We start from the raw sequence: 22846 nt of genomic DNA on the forward strand, positions 1-22846 counted from the left end.
CCGCGGCCGGGCAGAGGGGAAGGGGAGCGATCACGTCCGGCCGTGGCGGCCGGGATGGAGCACCGCAGGATGAACCTGCCCCACGGCCCCGACAACCTCTGCTTTGACAAAGACGAGTTCATGAAGGTGCCCGGGGCTAGGGGGCAGGGCGGCGCCCGGGGACTGGCGGCGTGCGTGTGTGTGTGTACATGCGCGCCGCGTTGAACGCTGGTGGGTGTGCGGGGGGGAGGGGGGACGTGGTGCACATGAGTGCCGTCGAACGCTGGTGGGTGTGTGTTGGGGGTGTTGGTTAGGCGGTCGGTGAGGATGCGGTGCGCATGCGCGCTCTGTCGTGCCTTGGGGCTGGGGGAAGTGAGGAGAGGAGGGGCTGGGAAAAGGTCTGAGGGGGAGGGCTCCCAAGCTCCTCTGGCACTGCCCTGCCCTGCCTCAAGAGCTTTGCCCCAAGGTGGTAACAGAAGTAGGAGCTGCCAGTGAGCAGGTCAGGCCATAGATGCATCTTGCCCAGTCTCCTGCCATGCTCCTTGATTAAAAGGGGACAAATAGACCTGCTGCACCCCTTGGTGCCCTTCCTTGTGCTGAGCCTGTGACCCATGCTGCTTTCTCTGCTTTTCTTACTAGTTGTCCCAAGAATCAGACATTGCGCGCACACTGTTAACAGCGGGGCAGACTTGCATCGGGTCGGGGCAGAGAGTGGATGCTGCAAGGGAGAGTGACCCGGGTCTAAGGAGGGTTTTCCCTACTTCATCTCTTGCTTGCAGCCTCCAGGCTGGAAGGTTCCCAGACCGAGGCCATGTTCCTGACTCCTGCGCTCAGTAGCTATCGATGCCCTGTTCCTCCAAGGGAACGGGTCCGAGCGCTTTTGGGATCTGGCTGCACAGTCGGTCAGCAGCTGCTGCCTCCAGTGGCAGTGTGTTCCCAGCTGAAGCCACCCCATGTCTGAAGAAGAACTTCCATTTAAACTGAGCACCTGCCCCTTTTGTTTCGTGGCATTGAGAGATGCAGCCCCTCATAAACCCCCGTTTACTTTCTTTTCACCCTTTTGCATCTTGTAAATGCCATGTAATGAAACATGTGCCTGCTCCTGGAGGCCCCAGCCTAGGGGGACTTGCTTCTGGTTACAGGGCAAGAAGGGGGCTTGTGGAGCCCTGGCTGGGAGGGCAAGCCTGACCTCTCTCCCCTCCAGTGAACTGCATGCAGCTCAGAGGCCCTGAAGACACAGTGACCCCTGTGGCATCACTAACGCTGAAGCTGTGATAGTTCACATGCCAGATGGCAGCACTAGCAATGCTGCGAGATAACAACCCACTTGCCAGGCAGTAGGAGGCACCCAGTTCAGCTGAAAGGGTACTACATAACTCTTACCTTGGCTCAAACTCCTACCCGAAACCTGGGGAAATGATTTCTGCTTGGGTGTTCCCATGTGAATGAACTTCCCCATGCACAAGCAGTATTGCCCTATAACAGGGTTTATTGATGAGGGAGGAGGGAAATGGGGCATCACACAGATCTAGGAAACCCTTAACAATCCGTAGCCCACCTAAACCCAGTCTGAGCCATTCAGAGTTCATTGTTAGTCCCAGACAGGGTGAATGCTGTAGCCAGTAGAGCCAGTGTCACAGAACAGGCCCTTGCTAGTTCCCTCCTGGTTGGTGGATTGCGGCAGCTGTTGCTGCTCTGTAAAGCATTTTCTGGCAATCTGAAAAATGACTTTAGAAACACCTGAGAGAGAGGCACTTGATGTCCGAAAGCTTGTCCCAACTGTATGGTTGGTTCAGGAAAAAGGTATCTCAAAAGATCCTTGCTGCTTGGGGATTTCCTAGAACAGTCATGGCTACAATAACTTTGAAAACCTCAAGCAGTAGCAATACAGAGAGACTGGCACTGGGTGAGGCTCTCTTATGAAGTAATCTGCAGACTGAAAAAGCTAGAAAACTATATTACAGCGAGAACTGAGATGTAGGAAGTAAAAGAAAAAAGGCTAACCTTTAAATTAGATGGTCACAAAAGAGAATGGATGAATTTGATACTTTGTTTGTTCATGTCCAACTTGGGACTTGGGTTTACTGCCACTGGAGGTGGGTTAGGTTCATAGCAGTAGTAGCAGACTCAGTTTCCGAGGTTAGGGACTTCAGCTGTTTCTGTATCAGATTTGGGTAAAAATGTCACTGCTGCTGGAAGCTGAGTTTAAAAAGTTAGTAAATTGAGCCTCTGGCACTTTTATAAAAGTGCTTGATGATGGCTTTGCCTGTGCAAAAAATAAAATAAAATAAAATAAAATAAGCCTCCTTGTCATGGCTCAGTATTGCAGGTGGTAAAGTTCCTATTTCAATTGTAATCATCATTAGGGCTGGTAGAAAGTCACAATGTGCGTGTCCTTGGAAAGGTCAGCCTCTGTGTATCTTCTTCACTTGACCAAGGTTCATGGCTCCCAAGCTGGCTGCCTCAGTCAGGAGTCTAGAAGTCCTGTGATGGGCTTCAAGAGCAGATATCCTTCGGGCCATGGCTAGGGATCCCAGGGCTGTCAGGCTGGCCAGAAGTGCCACTGGACTGAGTCCTCTGGCATTGCAGGGTGGTGCTGGAGCCATGCTTGCTGCTGAGGAGTTGAGCAAGTGAGCTGGCAGGCAGTGCTTTGTCAGAAACCCACCTGTGGTTGTTAGGGAGATTTGTCAAAAGTAACATTTGCAAAATGTTTTGCTCTTGAGGAATCAGCATTCTCCATAGAAAATTATTTAATCAGAAAATAATTCACTCTAGTCATCAGGCAGAAAAGCACCCCTCTTGATAAATGTATATTGAATTTTTTTTCTCTTTCTTTTTTGCTCTGAGAAATGTTTTTGGCATGGTCTTATTTAGATTGAGGATATTTAGATTAGATGAGTGCCTTTATTTTATTTATATATTCTATTTTTCAATTTGGGCCTGTCACCATTGTCTAGGGCAGTGATTGTCAGCCATAGTGCTGGAGCACCCTGGAGTGTTTTGAGATCCTTTCGAGGGGTGCGTACACATGTACTAACTTTCTGACAGGTAAGTCAACTTTAAAAAAGTTAAGTTGACTTAACTGTCAGAGCGTACACATCTATGTGGAGCAGAATTGACTTAAATGCAGTGTTAGTTAAGTTAGTTGTGTTAGTAAATTGACTTGGCTCACAGGATAACTGCCACCATGTCAAGGCGCTGTACGTGTGTATAAAATCCAGTGTTCCTTTATACAAAAATCATGAAAATAGGGGGAAGTGAATGGAAATACAAGTGACATAATGCAGAAATTTAGTTAAGAAAAACTCCAGATAGTAGTTAATGTTACATTTTCTAGTAAGACTTATTGAAAAATTTAATTTCAAATTTAATTAAAATACATTGTAAACTTTTTCCCTTTGAATAACTGTTTTATAGTGTGTTACAAAGTTGTGTGCTATCATGTAAATTTCATAATACTTTAAATTGCAAATATAGTAGCTGGGATCACAGTTACACAGAACTGTTGGTGTTTAATGGCCTGATAGTGTGTCTGAAAAGGATAATCTGAGAGTGCAGTATCAGTCTTGTAAACTTTAGGTTGGGCATGGCAGCTCTCTGTTTCTAGTAGTGGTTATTGCAGGTATATAACCAACCTGTCAGCTGAATTTAGGTTCTGCTACCTGTTAGGTAAAAATCTCATCCTTTAATCCCACTTATTTGTGGACAGAGTCCCAACTGATTGCTTTTCTGGTAGTAAAGTTGGGAGGTAGTCACTCTAAAGAATCAATGCTTTGACAATTTTGTTGTTCCTATTTATTTAGAAAATGTTATTTGGATAATGGGAATGCAGTGTGAAAATGAACGTAAGATCAGATATCTTTTGCCTTGAAGAGTTGAGTTGTCTTTAGAATATATAGGCTTCTATGTCTCTCTCACTTTGTGTATTTGGCATCTTAGACATTTTCATAATTGTTCCTCTGGATAATACGGCAATCTTCAAGGGTAGTATACAGAGGTGTTTTCTTTTTTATTGGGGGGTGAGATTAAATAAACAAATTGAGCTTGATTTTGGTGTGTTTATTTTTTTTAAAACTAGTTTCAGCTGTATGTATTTCACAGATTGCATTAAATGACTAATCAGGTGCTTTTTAAACGAGATTTAAACCATTGAGAGACCCTTGATTTTTTTGTATCTTCATACCAGAACTTTGATTTGCCTTTTTTCATAAGATGCCTTACATAAAGCTAGGTTGATTCTAGTTACAGTGGCTTGGCAGATCTCCAAAGGAAATGCAAGAAACATCTATCTCTTGCCTTGGGGTCAGTTCTGAACAAATGTTCCAATATGGTACTAGGAAGCATTCTTCCGTTGGGATGGCTTTTTTCTAGATGTGATATAAAACTAAGTACTTGATCATTTGTGATCAATGTTTCCTAGGACAGCTTTCTGCTGGTATGCTAATCTTGGTTTCTGGCTAAATGCTCATTTGGGTAAATGTTTGTCCTATTTCAATGCCTGTGTAGTTATAAATGAAACTTATCCAGTAGCTTTTCTGGTACTATTACGTTTTGATTGCATTACCTCCAAAACATAGATCTGATTTTTTTTTTTTTCCATCTGGTTTGGTATTCTCCTGGAGATGTGTAGAACCAAAAATACTGCACTCACACATGCTTTAGAACTCTCTAATTCTATGTCTGTATCCTCATGAATTGTATATAAAAGCTGATTGCTACTGTTCATGTACATCAAAGTAATACACACTGCTATTTCCTTATAGAAAACAAGTTTTGTTGATAGGATATAGAAATGAGAAAAGCGATTTGTCTGGGACAAGTTTTGCATTCTACTCAAAGTAGACCCAAAGCTTTAACTGAGGTGCTATCTATTGTCTTGCTGGCTCGACCAAATTTACCTAATTTTTTCAATAAGTATAGTTTCCAGTTCAATGAGAAGGAAGCTGGATTGCGTTAACATTCTCCAGGGGGTTTTAAATGGTCTATCTCTTTCTTAAATGTGCACTGTAGTATACACCAAAAATATGGTATTATTTTAATATTTTTTGGTGCCTTTAAATTGTTTCCAGTGAAAGGTCATTAGATAACAAAAATAGAAACTTTGGCTACATTGACTTTTGCTGCCGGTTGTGCTCTGTCCTCATCCAAGCACAATGTCTCCAAAAGTTGAATGTGCATTCAAAAAAATGTAATGCTTATTAAAGTAATAAAATCTCTTTCCTAGGCATTTTCTAGACAGGGTTTGAATATCTGTGTTTTTTGCCTTTGTTAAATATGTACTCCTAGCAACAGCAAAGTTGTCTCTGCTAAAGAATAGGCTAGAATTTTAATTAGAAATGAAAGCTTGGGGGGGGGGGGAGTTATGGTTTGTTTCTCAGTGGGTAGTTTTTGGCAGAATCCTGCTCAAGCTCTCCTCTATGTCAAACTCATGAGGTAGATTCGAATCCGGTCTGTGTAAATCGTATTCACTTATTATCTTATGCAGTCTGGTTATAAGTTTTCAAAGAAAACTAGAAACCCATTTCTAATAAGATCTGTCAACAACTCCCAAATGCTTACCTGTGCTACAGATGCTGCTAAGTCAGGCTGTCTACTAGGACACTGTTATTCCATGACCTTTTATAACAGTGGTGGGCAAAATACGGCCCGCGAGCCAAATCCAGCCCGCCAAGGGTTTTTATCCAGCCCGCGGTGAGTCCCTTGGTCCCACCACCCCTAGGCATGCAGTGGGGCTGAGATGGTGGGACACCTGGACTTGCTTCCCAACAGTGGCAGTGGCTCCATCTGGCTGCCACCACCAGACTTGGCCCCGCTGCCCAGGCACCCCACATCCACCACCAGGGTGGGAGCTGCATAGGCAGGGCGTGTGGCTGGGCAGATGGGATGGGGTCGTGGGCAAGCAGGGAGCAGCATCTGGGAGTGGGGCAGGTAGGAGGGGCCAGGATGATGGGGCGGTGACAGCACAGGGCCAGGGCACAGCTGCAATCTGCTGGCCATGTGTCCCCGCAATGGACGCCGGTTCTGTGGGCAGTGGCATGTAGGGAGCAGATTGTGGCTCTGCTCTGGGCCCTGGCCACATGCTGTCCCTGCCTCAAGATCCTATCCCCACCCACCTATCCCCCTCCTGGACACGGCTCCCTGCCCATCCATGGCCCTATCCCATCACCCTGGCCACATGCCCTGCACACATAGGTCCCAAGATTGTCAGGCAGCGATGTTATGGGGGTTGGGGCCCAGGGCAGAGCCTCAGTCCACTCCCTGCACACCCCTGCTGCAGAGCTGGCACCTGTTGCAGAGACATGTAGGGGGCAGATCATGGCTTGGTCCCAGCCCTGCGTTGTCACAGCCCTGCGATCCCAGCCCCATCCCCTTCTGCCCATTCTGCTCCTGGATGCCACTCTCCATACACCTGCAGCCCTGTCCCAGCCATCTGCTTCAGGGCAGAGCAGAACCACTTTGGGAATTTCGGTGAGCTGTCACACAGGCTGGGTCAGCTCCTTCACCCCCTCAAACAACTCACCAAAGTTCCCTAAGTGGCTCTCAGGCCCAAATAATTGCTCGCCCTTTTGTTATAATGTTCTTCCAAATCCCCAAATCCCTCATTTGAAAAGTCTTTATATTAGCTGAACAGTAACAATATTTTCACAAAATAGCTACATCTTTGCATCTGGGAGAATCCTTACCACTTTCAGTACTCACTAAAACCTTACAGCAGACTCTCTGCGCCTTCCAGGAAGGGGCTTGTACTTCTGTTTTAAACTCAACCAAAAAAGCTTTATTATAGGAAGCGGGCTTTTTTCTTTAGTCTAGACTATTTATTAACATCCCTGTACCTTGTTACCTATTTCCTTTTCAGCCAGACTTCGACGTCGATCGCTTTGTGTCCGACTGCAGGAAACGTGTCCAGCTGGAAGAGCTCAGAGATGACCTGGAACTCTATTATAAACTCCTAAAAACTGCTATGGTAGAGCTCATAAACAAGGACTATGCAGACTTTGTTAATCTTTCAACAAATCTGGTAGGTTTTCAAATTGGGTTATGTACTTTTGTGTTCCGCTTTTCAACGTGATCTTAATCATGCCTCCACATAGCCCAAGAAAAGAAGGCATTCACTTATAGGTAAAGAACCCTTAACTTGTTGAACCTCAAATTACGAGATACTAGAAAGTATTTATTTTCTTTATAGAAACTATAAAAGGTATATCCTGTAGATATAGCTACTACACATCTGTAGCAAGATGCAAAACAACAACCCTGGTTTATTCTTAAAAGATATGTTCATATGAAGGTAATGAATTTTCCCAAATACTTGATGTGAAGAGCAAGTACATAGAACACTTCTGGAATAAAGTATTTACCTCGAGTGGTAAAGGTCTGAAATTCCACTATGAATGCTTATAAGCACGCAGACTGTGTAATAACTTAATTCAGTTAACAAATCACCACAGATTGTTGTCAAAAGAAAATGTCTTCTCTGCTACATCTTCTATTCTTTTTGCCTTCCATACTGGTGATTAACAAATAAATTGCCCTTAAGTGTAATTTATTACATTTTGTTTGTTCTTATGTTTATGGTATAAAACAGAATACAACATACAAATGCACAATGTTCATAGATCCTTATTTTTCTTAATTTTTCTGTGCTTTTTGTCACCAATAGTCTCATTGATCTTTTTGGATGCCTCCATTATAGCAGGGTTGTCAAACATATGGAAACAGTCTATCCAGAGCTGGAAACTAGAGTCATGACTGGGGAGCTGGCTTGCTGCAGAATCTGGGGCCCTTGGATGTGGTGATTGGCAACAGGAGGACAAACAAGGGCTGATGCCACCCTATTTGTCTTTCAGCCACTTTGCCTGTTGACACCACTTTGGCCTTATCTCCTTGGTTGCTGGCCATGCTGTCACCCTGTGCTGGAGTTGCCACCACCAGTGCATGCCCCATGCCAAAGCTAGAGCTGCAGCTATCGCTGTGCGCCCTGGGCCAGAGCCACCCCATGTCCTGGGCTGGATGCAGGCTATGAGGAGCCCTGTTGGTTCAGATCCAGCCCAGGGCATGAGGTGAGTTTGACACCCCTGTATTACAGTAACAGACAATCATATTAGCATATCATCATTTCAAATGAATTAAGATAAGATGACTTTTTTGTGAGGATAGTATGTATTTAATTTCCGACATGCTTATAGTTCAGTGCTGTACTAGTGGATTGTATAAAAAAAAAAAAAATGCGTTAACTGAAATAATTTGGAAGTCATTTGATTATAGTAATGCATGTTTTGGTAACTTCTTTAGGTGGGCATGGATAAAGCCCTTAACCAGCTTTCAGTGCCATTGGGACAGTTACGAGAAGAGGTCATGGTATGTTCATACCAATTGTTATGTTAAAATAGTTTGGTAAACTTAAATGCTTTATCTTATGAATATTAATTGTTTTTTTAAATTACCCAGATTTATAATTCATTAGTGGAGGTTTCAGACTGAAAACTAAAACTGAGCTATCTTTTCACATTTACCTTTTTGGACAATGCAGCATGATGTAAGGAGCCTAGTATCAAGTAGTAGTCTTGCATTTTTTAGTACTTTTTTTTGAAAGACCTAAAGTGTGTGTTAAAGAGCAGCCACATTCTGTGGTGAGATACTAACATTATATTTTACAGGGGAAAAGGCACAAAGTGATTTACAGATCTGTATAGCAGAACAATCAATAAAAAACACCTTTCCCTGCTCCTCCCCCTCCTTGTCCTTTGATTTAATCACAGGCAACTTTCTTCCCTTTTCAAAGTAATCAAATATGACTCTAATTTAGTATCTAGAGTATATTAGCAAAATTTTTCTTTGCAGCTGATCCAAAAGGATTTGTTTGGGGGGGAAAAAATCTTCAAACCATTTACTTTTTCAGGTGAAAACTGCTTGCATGCTAGTATCTCATCAGTCTCTTAGATAGACAGCATTGTGTAAACCCACATGTTACTTTCAGTGTCAAGAAACCAAATTGCATTGAGGGTGCTTGTATAAGGCTTGGAAATTTAATATGTACACCATATTGCCTTTAAAAATGTATTGGTTAAGTGGATGTGGTTTGGCTAAAAACTTGTTACCCATTGGTTGTAACAGGTAGCATAAGGGAGAATTTTCAGTTATATTTATCTTATTTTTCATTTGGGGTTTTTTTTTGGGGGGGGTGTGGATTTTTGTTGTTGTTTTGCATTTGTGAGCAGTTTGTACACTATATTTTAATTTTCCATTTATGTCAATAATTAGCTTTTGCTGTTGTTTAGGTCTTTCATGCTGTAGTGGAAACATTTTTTAAAAATTGGAAAATGGTTATAAATCCACAGATATTGATAGTGCTCATCAGGCAGACAGTATTGTCTCTTAGTTGACTAGATTTTAAGTTGGTGTCATTTAAGATTTGTTTCTTCACTTCCTGAAGTCAGACTTTCAAATTCACTTGTTTGTTTTAGAGTCTTAGATCATGTGTCAGTGAAGGAATTCGAGCAGTAGACGAGCATATGTCTAAACAAGAGGACATTAGAAGAAAAAAGGTACAACAGACCTTGACTAGAGAAGACCTCACTTAGAATAATTCTGTGTGTTTTTTCCCACTAACTGGAAAATTCAAGACATTTTCTTAAAACAAGAAATTCATAGGGGGAACTGAATGTTTGTATTCCACTATGTATAGGCTTCATATATTTCATACCTTATTTGGAGGCCCCTACAATCATAAGATAGGGTATAAGTGCACTGCTAGATTGAGTAGAAGTCCAGAATTTCCTTTTTAAGTCAGACCATTCATGTTAACATCTTTACTTTTTATTTTTAAATGATTGCATTACTTTTCTTCATTCTTTTAATTTTGTACTGGTGTGTAGATTTCTACATAACAAAATTAACTGAAGTTTAACAGACATGCAGGGGGAGAGCTTTTAAAATGTTGATATCAAGAAATAACATGACAGATCCTGTGGGCTTTGGGTCAAGAACACTTATTTGGAAATGCATTAAAATATTTGTATTGATACGTATCGTGATAGGCATAATAGAAGAGCTAAAGTATTAAACCAACCGAGTTTCCTAATATGATAAAGACTTCCAATAAAAAATGTAAAGAATTCCCCACAAAACATTTTCAGACTTGTTAATTAGGAAATGGTGAATGAGATTAAACACAATGCTAAATATTACTTTTCTTTTTTTTTAAACAGATGTGTGTCTTGAGACTTATCCATGTTATTCAGTCAGTTGAGAAGATTGAGAAGATTCTGCATTCCCAAAATTCAAAAGAATTGTCTTCACTAGAGGCAAACAGGTAAGGGATGTATAAATATGCTTGAGGTTTATTCCTAATCAACTAGTCCAGCTTCTGTTTCATTATATTATAGTGTACTGGAATTTCTGAACACCAGTGCATATCTTTGCAGTTTTGAACATTGGGGCAGAATAAACATCAGGACTGTACTTTGCTGTGGTTGTCAGTTTTATTCTTCTGCAAAGTGACAGTTAGCTAAATATGGAACTCAGAGGTTTCAATGCCTCCTACTTTTTGATGGCATTTTCAGTAAAAGTGGATGCACCTTCCCAAAATGTCCTGTTTCATTTTGAACCTGTTTGTAAAAAATGTCTAACGCCTTCCTTACAAAATCCTGTAAATGTGCCACAAGCTCCAATACAGTTTGGGAGTAAAAACATGGAATAACTTTTCCTGTTTTCCTCACTTTCACGTAACTTGAAGGCAGGCTGGGGCATCTGAAGATTGACTTCATAACATCTATGGGAGAGGGAAACTTTTCATGAGAAATGAGACTGGTGCCTAGACTGCTCTAACAACTTCAGGGACCCAAGTTACCCTCCCCCCTTCCCCCTCAATCTTTATTTGGGGATGGAGGGCTTCTCTTTTCAGCTGTCTTACAGCTGAAGTGCCAGCCTTCTGCCTCTCACAACCCACCCTTCTGCTGTTGTTGGTAAGCAGAGAAAATGCAGGTTTCATGAACCTTTTGGTGCAGGAGACTTATTTTGCTAATCTTCAGTTTTGTGGAAGGGAGTCTAACTGAGGACAGGCAACCAGGCTGGCAGGGATGGACCATGAGGGGAAAATGGATGTAAGAAGGCCATGTACATTCCATTTATCTTCCACACACAGGGGGATGCAGTAGAAACTTGAGTTCAAGAGTGGAGTAGCAATTGAATGGTAAGAAACTGAGGAGGTTAGTGGGGCTATGCTGGGGTCAGGAAGGAACAATTATGTCCCCAGAGATTGCCATTTTTAATGTTCCTGTGCTTCAGGTGTATGAAGGAATAAGCATTCTTCACCAGCCAGGCTCACTCTTTGCCAGAGATGCTGAGCTCTGTAAAACTGGCTTTCCCCTTGACCAGCGGAAACATCAATACAAGGAACACTGCTGCATGCTGTTGAGGCAGAATCTTGTGACAGCTGCTGCTTCCCTTTTTATCTTTGTCGTACTGTTATGGAAGACACACCATACTTGGTCCCTGAACCTCATACCTTGCCCCTTGAACACAAGACATTATTGGTGCATAGTTATAAACAATACATCTCTTATTTTTAGCATTATGATTTTTATTATAGATGGATAGAGACATTTTAGGAGGCAGACCATTATATGTCTGTCTGTTAGGTGGAAGTGAACTTATTTGGGGAGACCTTCCTGCATGTTAAACTAGTGGTTGTTATTTTTGCATATGTCAATTCTTTTCCAGCCCCCTTCTGACTGGACAGGTTTTAGAGAGAATTGCCACAGAATTTAACCAGTTACAGTTCCATGCAGTACAAAGCAAAGGAATGCCCCTTTTGGACAAAGTGAGACCAGTAAGTAACCTTCAAAAATTGAACCCAATAAATAGTGTACAGAAGTATCGGCATGTCTCCCTCTACCTATTGCAAACAGGTCTGCCAGTCTAACTGTTGTTTTAATGAGTGTTTAGGAGGGAAATGTTTGACCAATTTTAAGGCTGTTTTTCTAGTACTTTTTCTGTGAGCATTCATGATTTTATTTTCCAACACTTAAAGAAGAGTTCAGAATAAGAGTAGAAAATGAAAGTTAAAATGTCAGCATATCATCCTACTGTCTTTGAAGTCTACACAATAACAAGGCCTAGATTTAGAGGCTGGAATTGCTTGTACTTCGTTTGCTTATCTTGTAGACTGAAGCATAAATTATGGTGTGCCCAGTCTACTCAGTTAATGTACCTTAATGTCCTAAACTAGCTGTGGATCATGGACTGCAGGTAATAGTTTTTGATTCTTAGGTGGTTCGTAAGGCCACCACTTGTAGCTGGTGATGTGCAGTTCAGTTACCAGCCGAGAGTAATGCTCCCACTTTTCTGCCTGGATCAGAGTGGTATTTCTAGGGGAAAAAGGGTAGGAAGTAGCTTGATTTGACTTACTTCTCTAGTGTAGGTGAAATCCTAAACCATTTACTAGATAGACTTCTCATTACATGGAAGCAATTTTCTTTCTGTAATGTAACTTTGTTAAATGTAGCTACTTTATGATATGGCGCTAAATATGCAGCAATAACTGATAAATATAAGTTATAAGGTTTTAATTGGATTTTATGCTAAATTGATATCGACTGTTATCACAACTTTTACTGTTCAATTTTCAATTTAGAATTGAACGCTAAGGTTGAAACATCTTTGCAAATAGCTCCTATTAGTAGGATGGCGTTTATGTTTGTACTGTCTCTTCTTTTTTATAGCGTATAGCTGGAATAACAGCCATGTTGCAGCAGTCTTTGGAAGGGTTGCTCTTAGAAGGCCTTCAGACTTCAAATGTCGACATAATACGACATTGCTTACGGACATATGCAACAATTGACAAAACACGAGATGCAGAGGCTTTAGTTGGTCAGGTGCTTGTAAAACCGTATGTAGATGAGGTAAGGTAAGAGGCAAATGCTTGGGGAAAATTCTTTGTAAACATGCCTACCTTTTCTGTTCATATAGCATTTAGCACCTTAATACCTTTTTGGGTAGTGGTCTCAATACTTCCTATGTAGTTATGCTGTTTCTATTCCCACCTCCATAGAGGGAATAAATAATTAACATCTCATCTTCCATAATAGTATTCCCTCCTGTATAAGTTTTTAACTTACCTTAAAATATAGTTGACACTGGCAGTGGTGAAAATCAAAAAGCCGAAGCCATACAAAATATAATGACTATATAAACTTCAACAAGTGTAATTAAGTAAACCAAACCTTTCAATTACAAAATACTTGTTAAAGAAGCAAAAAATCTTATTTCAGATTGATTAGCTTATCTAGAAATATTGGGCCGAAAGAGAATGTGTTGTGAGGAAAAATAAACAACCTCTGACCTCATCAGTGCTGCCAGGTTTACCGAATCTTTCCATCATTGCACCCACTGGTGTAGGAACCAGCTGCAAGGGTTTTTTCTACAGCAGCATCAAGACCTGCTCTGGTTACGGTTTGGCAACATGATGGTTGAAATTGTGGGTGGCTAGTATCCCTGATATTCCTGTGGCAGCTAGCACTAATTCTAATTGAACAGTGAGAGATTTCCCTAAAATTATTGTTGTAGAACAAAACCTGCCTAGATGAGGTTTTAGTCTTAAGCGTAGAGAGAATCTTATTAGATCTCTCAATTCTGGGCACTTTTTTCCCATGCTTTCCCCAAACCATCCCAACAGTGAAAGTGAACTAGCAATAGCAGTAGATGATGGTTGTAGATTAAACAACAGCTTGTCACTAACACTTTCATCACTTGCTCTAAGTTAGTTGTTACTACAGGTTCAACTTGAAGGCTGCATAAATTATTTTTACAAAAATGGCTATAGTAAGTCAGGCTTCAGGCTCTTTCTAGGATTTCATGTTAAGGTGCTAAAACCTGTCATTGGTGTGTCAGTTAGTAGGTCATTGCATGCTGAAATGGCCACACAAAACAATTGTGTAATAATTTTAATTAGTCTCTTGAGTGGCATTGGCTCATTATTAATGAGCCTTTTGTAACTATTAGTGTAGATCAAGTGGTGAAAGTATGTAAGGGTATTCATTTTTTTAAGTTAGAAATTCTGACCACATATAGATAACATTACAGTAGCATTTTGAAGGATATCTGCTCCTTGCTGGGATCTAAATAAACATCCCTTTTAGAATATCTTCTGCAAGGATGTTATCTAATTTATTTTACTCCAGGTGGTCGTCTTGTTGTTGTTTCACTGAATTATAAATCGGAATTATTCATAGAAGGTAAATTCACTCTCCTCTTAAAACAAATGCATCGCATTAGGCTATCAGCTAAAGGCTGTAACATTTCTTTCCTAAAATTAGTATCTTAAAACTTTCAACAATATATTTCTGAAAGACATGACCCATTCATACAATGTCTGTACTGGGAGGGGAAAATATGTATAATACCTATGTCGTTGCCTTGGTGATGACATACATAACTTTTTCTACTAAAGAGCAAAATGTTTGTAAAATGTATGCCCCAAAGTGCAAAAGAGTAGCAATGTTTTCTTCCTCTCATGTTTTCAGTATTGCATAATTTTCATCCTCATTTCATGGCTTTGGGTTACAGGTTGCTTTAATCGCTTATTTTCAGTGTCCTTTACCTTTGAGACTTTCTATTATGGCCACTGCTCTTTGAGTTTAGAGGGATTTAATCAAGCTCTTGTACTCTGTCCCTCAGAGGCAATGTAATCAAGCAGTGGGTGGTACTGCATCTTCTTTCCCTACTCTCAGAAGTAAGCTGTTTTTCTAACTATACCACATTTGTTGTGCTGCTATCTTGCAAAAGATGGCAAACATTTTAAAGTAGAGAATCAATAGCATCTTTATCAGAACCAGTGCAAGTAGCAAAGGGATTTTGTTTCTTAAATGCTTGAGCACATTCTCATGTTTTGACCTCTGTTCCTCAGTCTCTAGTCTTTCTCAGCTTGGCCTGCATGCTTGAACACATAGGTTGAAGTGACCATAAACCTGCTGCAGGTGGTCTCATTGCAAAACCCCTTTAGCTACTGGTTGCCATATCTGCAGTTCCCATTAGTCTTAGGCTGGCTGATCTGTACATTAATTGCAAGAGGTGATCTGACTCTGTTGCACCTACTACCATTTCTTCCTTGAGTAATGAGAGAGATCTGTATCTAGAAGCTTGATAACCGGCCTCATTTTCACCTTATGCTCTTACTGTGAAGCATTGACCGCCTTTACTTGTATCAGGTGATCCGTGGCCCCTATCACTAGTGTTAACAGTTTCTTTTCTGCTCAGAGAAGGAAAAAAACAGTAGTTGTTTTGGATCCCAATCCTGTGATAAGATTTACAGGTGCTATGTAATACAAATAGTAATTCACTTAAATAAAATACCTAAGCATAAAGAGCTCACTGTATCTTATGTTTTAGTATTCACAGATTGTCTAGTAATTTACCAGAACTAGATTAAAGGTTCATTTTGAAAACTGAATGTAGCAAACACTTTTAAAGGGACTGTGGACCTGATGCATTGTCCATTAAAATCAGAAAGTTTTCAGGTGACTACTGTGGATTTTTGATTAGGCTGGGTGTAGGTTTTGGAAAGATTTTTTTTTTTTCTTCACAAACTTAAAATTGTTAAAGCAACTTTCATGGTTGTTACTTTTCCCCTTGGAAATTAAAGCAAACAAATTAACAAATAAAAAACCCCCACACACATTTTCCTGTAGCATTTAAAATGCAGTCATCAGTATATGGCAATCTTGAAAATCCCAAGTGGCTGGAGATGGACTGTTTAACAGTTAATTTAGTTTAAGAAGAACATAACTGCCATTTACTAGGTCAGACTGTATGTCCATCTAGCCCAGCATCCTGTGCCATGTGGCAGAGAGTGGATGCTGAAAGGGAGAGTGAACAGGGTATGACCAGAGGATTTTTTCCCCCTCTTTCTTCTCCCTCTTGGAGCCTCCAGCATTTAAGATCTAGGAAGTTCTGAGTCAGAGGCTATATCCGTAACTCCCCCTCAGTAGCTACTGGTGCCCTTTCTTCCTCCAAAAATTCTTTCAATCTGTTTTGGAATCCGGGTAAAATGTCAGTTTCTACAACATCTTGTGGCAATGAGTTCCACCTTTTAATTGCATGCTGTGTGAAAAAGAACTTATTTTTGTTAGTTTGAAACTTACTACCCACTATTTTCATTTCTTGACACACAGTTCATGTATTTTGAGAGAGTTAAATAAATAATCCCACTCTACACTTATATACATTGAATTTGATCTGACATTGGGTTGGCCTGTTGCTCAATAGTGCCAGATCCTTCAGTAGTTCTTTGTACTTTGCCTTGATCTTGACCTATTTGAATAATTATGGCTACCTGACAACTTGCCTCCTTTTCCAGATCATTTATGAATAGTTTAGTACAGGACTGTCCACCTTGTCAGCAGCTGGGGCTCTGCCCATCCAGCAGCCAGTCAGCCACACCAGCAGCAACTGCACGCCACTAGTGACACTAGTGACAGTGCGCCACTAGTGACAGCAGTGGGGGCCACAGGCCCCCAGGCTGCACACCATATGTGCATGAGAGCACTCCTCTCCTTCCTCCCCCTTTTTGTACCACTCGTATGTGCACTGTTGCACCAAAAGGGTGAGTGTCCCACCCTCTGCTGCACCATTCACAGAGCCCCATCTCACCTTCAGCAGCTTGTCTTCAAGCTCCCCTGCTGTACTGTGCCTCCTGAGCACTCTGGGATGCTGGCTCCATCAGTACTGTGGGAGCACCATGATGGCCCACCTTGCCTTCTGGGGTAGGGGACATGTAATAGAAGCTGGAGGAGGGAGTGGGGGAGCCTTGAGACTTAGTAATAAAACAGGAGTGGATAGATTTCACATGACTGAAATGCAGGAACTGCCACTATTTTGCCAGCTGCTTGGTCTAGTTCAGTCTTGCGTTGTTATTAGCATATTGTATTTAAGTGTTTCAATAAACTCTTATTAGAAGAATAACGAGCCGCTGGAATTGCAAGAGGAGTGCTGCATAAGATAAAGAAAATATATAGCTCAAAATGACAAGTAACATTAAAAACTGGTTTTAGGTTAGACTTAGAAGAGAAGTCTGGTATATAAACATTATCCTGTATGTTACAATACTCTGTAGTAGCTGTAATATTTATTGACTGTAAGGCGTGTTATTTTACATCAGTTTACTTTTCTTCATGTTCGCCTTTCTGATATTTCATGCTAAATGCTTCCTGGCAGGTGATCGTGGAACAGTATGTTCAATCTCATCCTAATGGCCTTCAGACCATGTACAATAAGCTGCTGGAGTTTGTTCCTCATCATTGCCGTCTCCTGCGTGAAGTAACAGGGGGAGCTATTTCAAGGTAACAACCTTTCAGCTATTGTCCTCAAAGCTGTTTTGATTATTGGACACTCCTGCAGTGGTTTGCATGACTTAACTATAGCACACAAAGGATTTTCCCTAAAGATGAAAATCAGTGCAGTTTCTCTTTTATATGTGCACATGGAAAAAACATAAAGGCTGTGAACAAGTTGTTCTGGCCCTGTAGTGAAGCAAGAAGGAAGAGAAACCATGTGCCTGGAATAATGAAGCAGAGTACCAAGTACTGTTCACAGTATAATGTGCCACTTATCTTTGAAATAAAGGAACTTGTTTGTGTCCTTCATTCAAAGAAGGCACAGGGCAGTTGCTGGAGATTGCAAATTTCAAGTTATTGTATTGTCCCCCCACCCCAGGTACCTCTCTTTGCTGTCTTCTCAAACGCACTTAATTCCTGTTGCAATTAAATTGCCTGTTTTGCCCATTATTTTAGTTTACTAAATTGTATCCATTTATTAAGCTGTTCACAGGTTGGCTAACTCAGTAGACTGTTGCAGTTAGTGAATGTTTAGGATTTAGCCTCTAGAGACTACAGAACTGCTTTTCTAATTAGCCACATCCATTGCTGTGCTTTTTACGTCTTCACACATTTTACTAACATTTCAATTGGGTTAATCCCTCAGCAGGTTTTAATCCTTCTTGTTAAATACTAAAAACATTCTGTTATCATTCTACTTTAGTAAATCAGAGCAATAGATGCTCATGTTCTTCCTGTTCTCAATGTCTGATCCAAACTCTAGGTAACTTTTTAATCTTAATAAAAATGCTGCATATAGAAGTCTGACTCAGAAGAATTCCAAAGAGGAGTTCCTTTTACTTGCCGCCACCATCCCATTTCTGGCGTTTTAGACTACGATTTATTATTTTTTTTAGCTGAGAGAAGTACTTGTTTTCCAGAATTACTAAAAATGTACATTAGTCTTGGTTGATTTTCTAGAATGTATATTAAATTGGAACTGATCGGCTCCTTTGAATAGGAGTGGTGTGAGGATAGGCAGACATGAAAAATTGTAAAGGAAAGAACTATTTTTAGTTGAGTGGACATACTTATGTAAATATTTGTTTAATCCAAAACCACTGTACACAACACAGAGTTTGGTTTTTTTACTATTATTACCGTCAAGCTTGCACTTGCTAGGGAAACATACCTTTGCAAAAATCTTTGGAATAATTGAAACTTTTATTGCAGTGAAAAAGCAAATACTGTTCCCGGATATGACTTTTTAGTGAATTCAGTGTGGCCGGAAATAGTACGTGGTTTAGAAGAAAAGTTGCCAACGCTTTTTAACCCTGGAAATCCAGAAGTGTTTCATGAGGTATTTAAATTTAAATGATTTCAGCGGGAAGCCTTTGATACAAGGAAGAATTGACTGAGTCATGGTTCCTAGCTTGGGTTTTCTGAATCTTATTGTGAAGATCCTTATTGCTTCATGACATGCTGTTTTAGAGATCATTTCATGAACTTTCATGGGAACAGATTTTACTTTCAAATACATGGGCAGGGAACATACAAATAGAGGTGCACCAATATGTCAGTCCAGATTAGATTGGCACTGATAAAAGGAAAATTGACATGATCTGCAATCAGCTTTTTTGACCAGTGTAGCTGATGATCTGCCCCGCATGCACGTGGTATTTATCAGTGACGTTAAGGCACCCACAGTGAGGGAGGGAGTGGGGCGGGGCAGGCATTGCTGGGGTGAGGCGCAAGACGGAGCTGGGGGGGAGGGGGGTTCACTGCAAGCACCCCTGGGGGAGGCATGGGGGGCATGTGCCGCTGCCCCCCGCCCCCTCCCCCCCCTGACTTATGCATGGGGCGAGGGCAGGCTGCTCTCTCTGGGCTTGGGGCTGCACTGGCCTCTTCCGGTCAGGGGGGCTGGGCTGGGGTGGGGCACGTGGCGCTGGTGGTTGGGCTACAGGGTAGGCTACAGCCACCCAAAAACTCGCTGTAGCCCCTCCTCCCAGTACCACCACCCACCCTGCCCCCACCCACCTTGAGCACATCCCTGGCCCAGCCCCCACATAGGGAAGAAGCTAGCGCAGCCTCTGGCCCTGAGCCCGCAGTGGGCAGCCTGCCCTTGCCCCCCCTGCCCTGGGGGTGTGTGGAGCAGTGGGAAGCCATTCCCCTTCTCCGCCGCCCACAACTCTGTCCCACGCCATGCCCGGGCTGGGCAGCACCTGCCCTGGCCCCATTCCTTCCCTCACTGTGGGGGGCCTCGATCTGCACACACCACCCATGACCCTTCCCCCCCCACCCCGCCCCAAACTTAACGGCCAGATGCTGCTGTTGGCCTACATACTGGCTATCAGACTGGTATTGGCCGACATGGCTGCTTAACAATCAGCCATCGGTATCGGCCAACAGAATCTTAATCGGTGCACCCCTACATACAAATATTAGTGAGAGATGTGCAGTCTTGGGAATTTGGCCTTACCATTCAATTTTGCAGTAGATGTTTTTGTGCTAAAGAAGTAATGCACAAAAGTGAAAGGGGTAAAAAGAGACCCAATGTTTGTCTAAGGCTGCAACTGCCATAAAAGGGCATCTATTATATTTGTTAAACTTCTGGGAAGTAATTTGTGGTATTCAAAATGACATGCCCTGTGCTGTAGAAGGTAAAAAGCATCCTTTGGTGTCTGGTGTCCCATCCTACTCTTTTAACCTTTACGTCTTATTGTTTCCACAGACAATGCTGTGACTTAATTTTAGCAACTTTTGCATCTTCTCTGTTTGAGGAAATTTATAGATGAACTGGGGCTTGGGGGGAGAGAAATGGCAGCTTGAAAGAGTGCTTCTTTTCTATAAATGTTTATTAAAAAAGTGTTTATTAAAAATGAATACTCAAGAGTATGGAAGAACCTGTTGCACTGTAATATTTTCTTCACTGTGAGCAATGCTGCTGTGTGCGTCTGGGAGATGACATTTTACTGACACTTGCCAACAGAAAACTTTTTGTCTGATGTAAAGTAGGGTGCTGAGAATGCAATTGGTCACTTAAGTCCATGATAGAGTAGGAGAGAGAAGCTTTCTGCTGTGTCATGTCAGATGGTGAGCTCTCTTTATCCTGATCTAAACACAGTTATCAAAATTATCTTTTTCTTCCTTTGGATTTTAGTTTTCTTTCTTAGAGCGCGCTTAATCCAGGGATAAATCTGCCCCACCCCTCCCCACCTCACCTCAAATTAGTTTTGTTTATAAGGGATTTTATTAATACTATCAAGATGTTGGTGAGAATAACAAATTATCCTAGAGGGGCAGGAAAAGCATACAGGATAGGTCAGACTGTTTAAGAAAATGCTGAATGCTTTGCCCATATAATGATGTGGCACAGGTGTTCTTCCTGCTTTTGTGCAAAATTATCCATAATAAAAATAGATTAGTTTCCCTTAGAATTCATGCACATAGATGTTAAGTATGAGAATAACTGCATTATTTAAGTTAAGCATGAGCACAAGGGTTTCTGGTTTGGGATTTAATGAGGAACAAGTATCATAAGAAAGTTAAAGAAGAAAGGCCCCTCTTTTTTCCCCACATAAGCAGAGGTGTGCACATTTGTTTCTAATGAGAATGTACTTTAATTTTCCGTAAGACATCATTTACTTTTCAAATGTTCCATTAAAATATCCTGTGTGACAAATCATAAGTTCCCTTGTGCTTTTGTTCTGCATGCTGCTTGGTTTTAATTGGAATGTCTTATATCGTTAATGAAAGGGGTGACATCATGTTTAAATGAATAATTTTTTGTGATTGTCTTTTTATATTAAGATAATATTGACCCGTCATTTAGTTGAAAATAATTTTACTTTAATTTATATCATGCATCCATTCTAGAGTTACTCCAAGGCTAATTGTTGAGAACCTAGCAATTGGAATTGGCATCATTTAACATACTGTTATCTAAAACCCAGAACTTTAAATTTCAAATTTCAAGATGCTGTTATGTCTGTGTTCATTAAAAATCAAAGAGAATTCTTTCTGTGACATTAAAACGTCCCATTTAATGCTTTTAAATCATTCTCTATATTTTTTCCTAATTCAGATATTGCAACTCTAAGAATCTCAGCATGAAATGGTTCTCACTGGCAAGTAAGGACATAACAAGAATTGCTATTTACTGGGTCAGACAATAGGTCCATCTTGCCCAGTCTCTTGTGTCACACAGTGGCAGAGTAGATGCTGCAAAGGGAGAGTGAACTGGGTATGACCATGGGGTTTTTTTTCCCATTGTTCCTCTTTCATTTGCAGCCTCCAGCATTTAAGGTCTTGCAGGTTCTGATTGAGAGGCTGTATTCCTAACTCCCCTGCTCACTAGTTATTGATGCCCCTTTCCTCCAAAAATTTGTCCAGTCCTTTTTTGAATCTGGCTAAACTGTCAGCTTCCACAACATCTGGTGACAATGAGTTCCACACTTTACTTATAAGCTGTGTGAAAAAGAACTTCCTTTTATTAGTTTTAAACTTGCTAGATCCATTTTGTGACCCTTAGTTCTTGTACTGGGAGAGAGAGTAAATAATAAATCCCTATTTACTTTCTCTTCTCGGTTTAGTATTTTATAAACAAGTGTGTGAAAAATTGAGAGCCAGAAAATAACAAAGTTATCTTTTCTGGCTTGAAGGTTTTGGGTTTGTAAACAGAACATAAACATAAGGGGGTGGAAAAACCCTTGGAAAGTATTCTTAATTGCAACTGTCTCTTGAACAAGTGTAGTACAGGAACCTATTTTTAAATTGACTACAGCTTCAGCACCTCTGGCCTTGGTTGAGTTCAGCAAGATTTGTGGATGCTCACACTTCAGAAATTAAGGGCACTTACATTTGAGTGCCTAATTGCAGTTTTAGGAATCTAATTCTAGAGCCCCTTGCTTTAATATTTTGGTGGTAGTTTCAAAGATACTGTCTCCATTAAGCTCTTTGTCCGTGGTTAGCAAACACATTATTAAGTAGTGAAAATGGACTTGGAACTTTGAGTCCTCTGTTATGCTAGACAGTGTCATTATTAAAAAAAACTAGATGAGTGCTTCTGTGCTTTTTCCTGTTGTACAACTGGAATAAGGGACCGTTCTGAGTACACGGCTTGCATTTGTAGCTAGAACATTATTACTTAAAGCACTCATTGCTTAAAGCAATAACATGTACTGTTCATCTTCTTTGGAGTGCTGGATTTAATAAGAAAGAAGCCTTGAAAAAGCTATCTATAATTTCTATCATTCTTCTGGATGTTATTTCCATTGATCTTATGGTTTCATTCTAGTTTACATACAGCTATAATGGAGGAAGGGGGTAGTTTCATAAATGCTTCAGCACAATTTTTAAAATATCTTTCCTTCATGTAGTTTAACCATGATATAATTTGTATCCCCAACTCAGTGATATTGACTGTGACTAGATCTAAATTTCAAGAAAAACAGTGCTTCTGTTGCAGGCTGCCTAAGAGTCTACTTGAATATCGGTAGGTCTTTAGACCCAAGTGAATTTTCAAAAGCAGCATACTTAATAGCAGCTCTGAGACTTTG

At 41.0% G+C, this 22846-nt stretch overlaps 1 protein-coding gene across 2 annotated transcripts in view; it reads left to right on the forward strand.

Moving 5' to 3' along the window:
* Positions 1–5: 5 nt before the first annotated feature.
* Positions 6–22846, forward strand: part of COG2 (component of oligomeric golgi complex 2) — a 42690-nt gene continuing 19849 nt past the window's right edge. The window contains exons 1-9 of one of the 2 annotated variants that reach the window (XM_025194848.1): positions 6–126; positions 6840–6997; positions 8272–8337; positions 9444–9524; positions 10188–10291; positions 11701–11809; positions 12702–12881; positions 17191–17315; positions 18522–18648. In XM_025194848.1, coding sequence (XP_025050633.1) covers positions 6941–6997; positions 8272–8337; positions 9444–9524; positions 10188–10291; positions 11701–11809; positions 12702–12881; positions 17191–17315; positions 18522–18648 — 849 coding nt within the window. In that variant the 5' untranslated portion in view covers positions 6–126; positions 6840–6940. Of the gene's footprint in view, positions 127–6835; positions 6998–8271; positions 8338–9443; positions 9525–10187; positions 10292–11700; positions 11810–12701; positions 12882–17190; positions 17316–18521; positions 18649–22846 lie in introns of both variants that reach the window. The other variant, XM_006016975.3, reaches the window with a different exon arrangement.

The sequence above is a fragment of the Alligator sinensis genome, unplaced genomic scaffold (assembly GCF_000455745.1).
Source record: "Alligator sinensis unplaced genomic scaffold, ASM45574v1 scaffold448_1, whole genome shotgun sequence".
NCBI lineage: Eukaryota > Metazoa > Chordata > Crocodylia > Alligatoridae > Alligator > Alligator sinensis.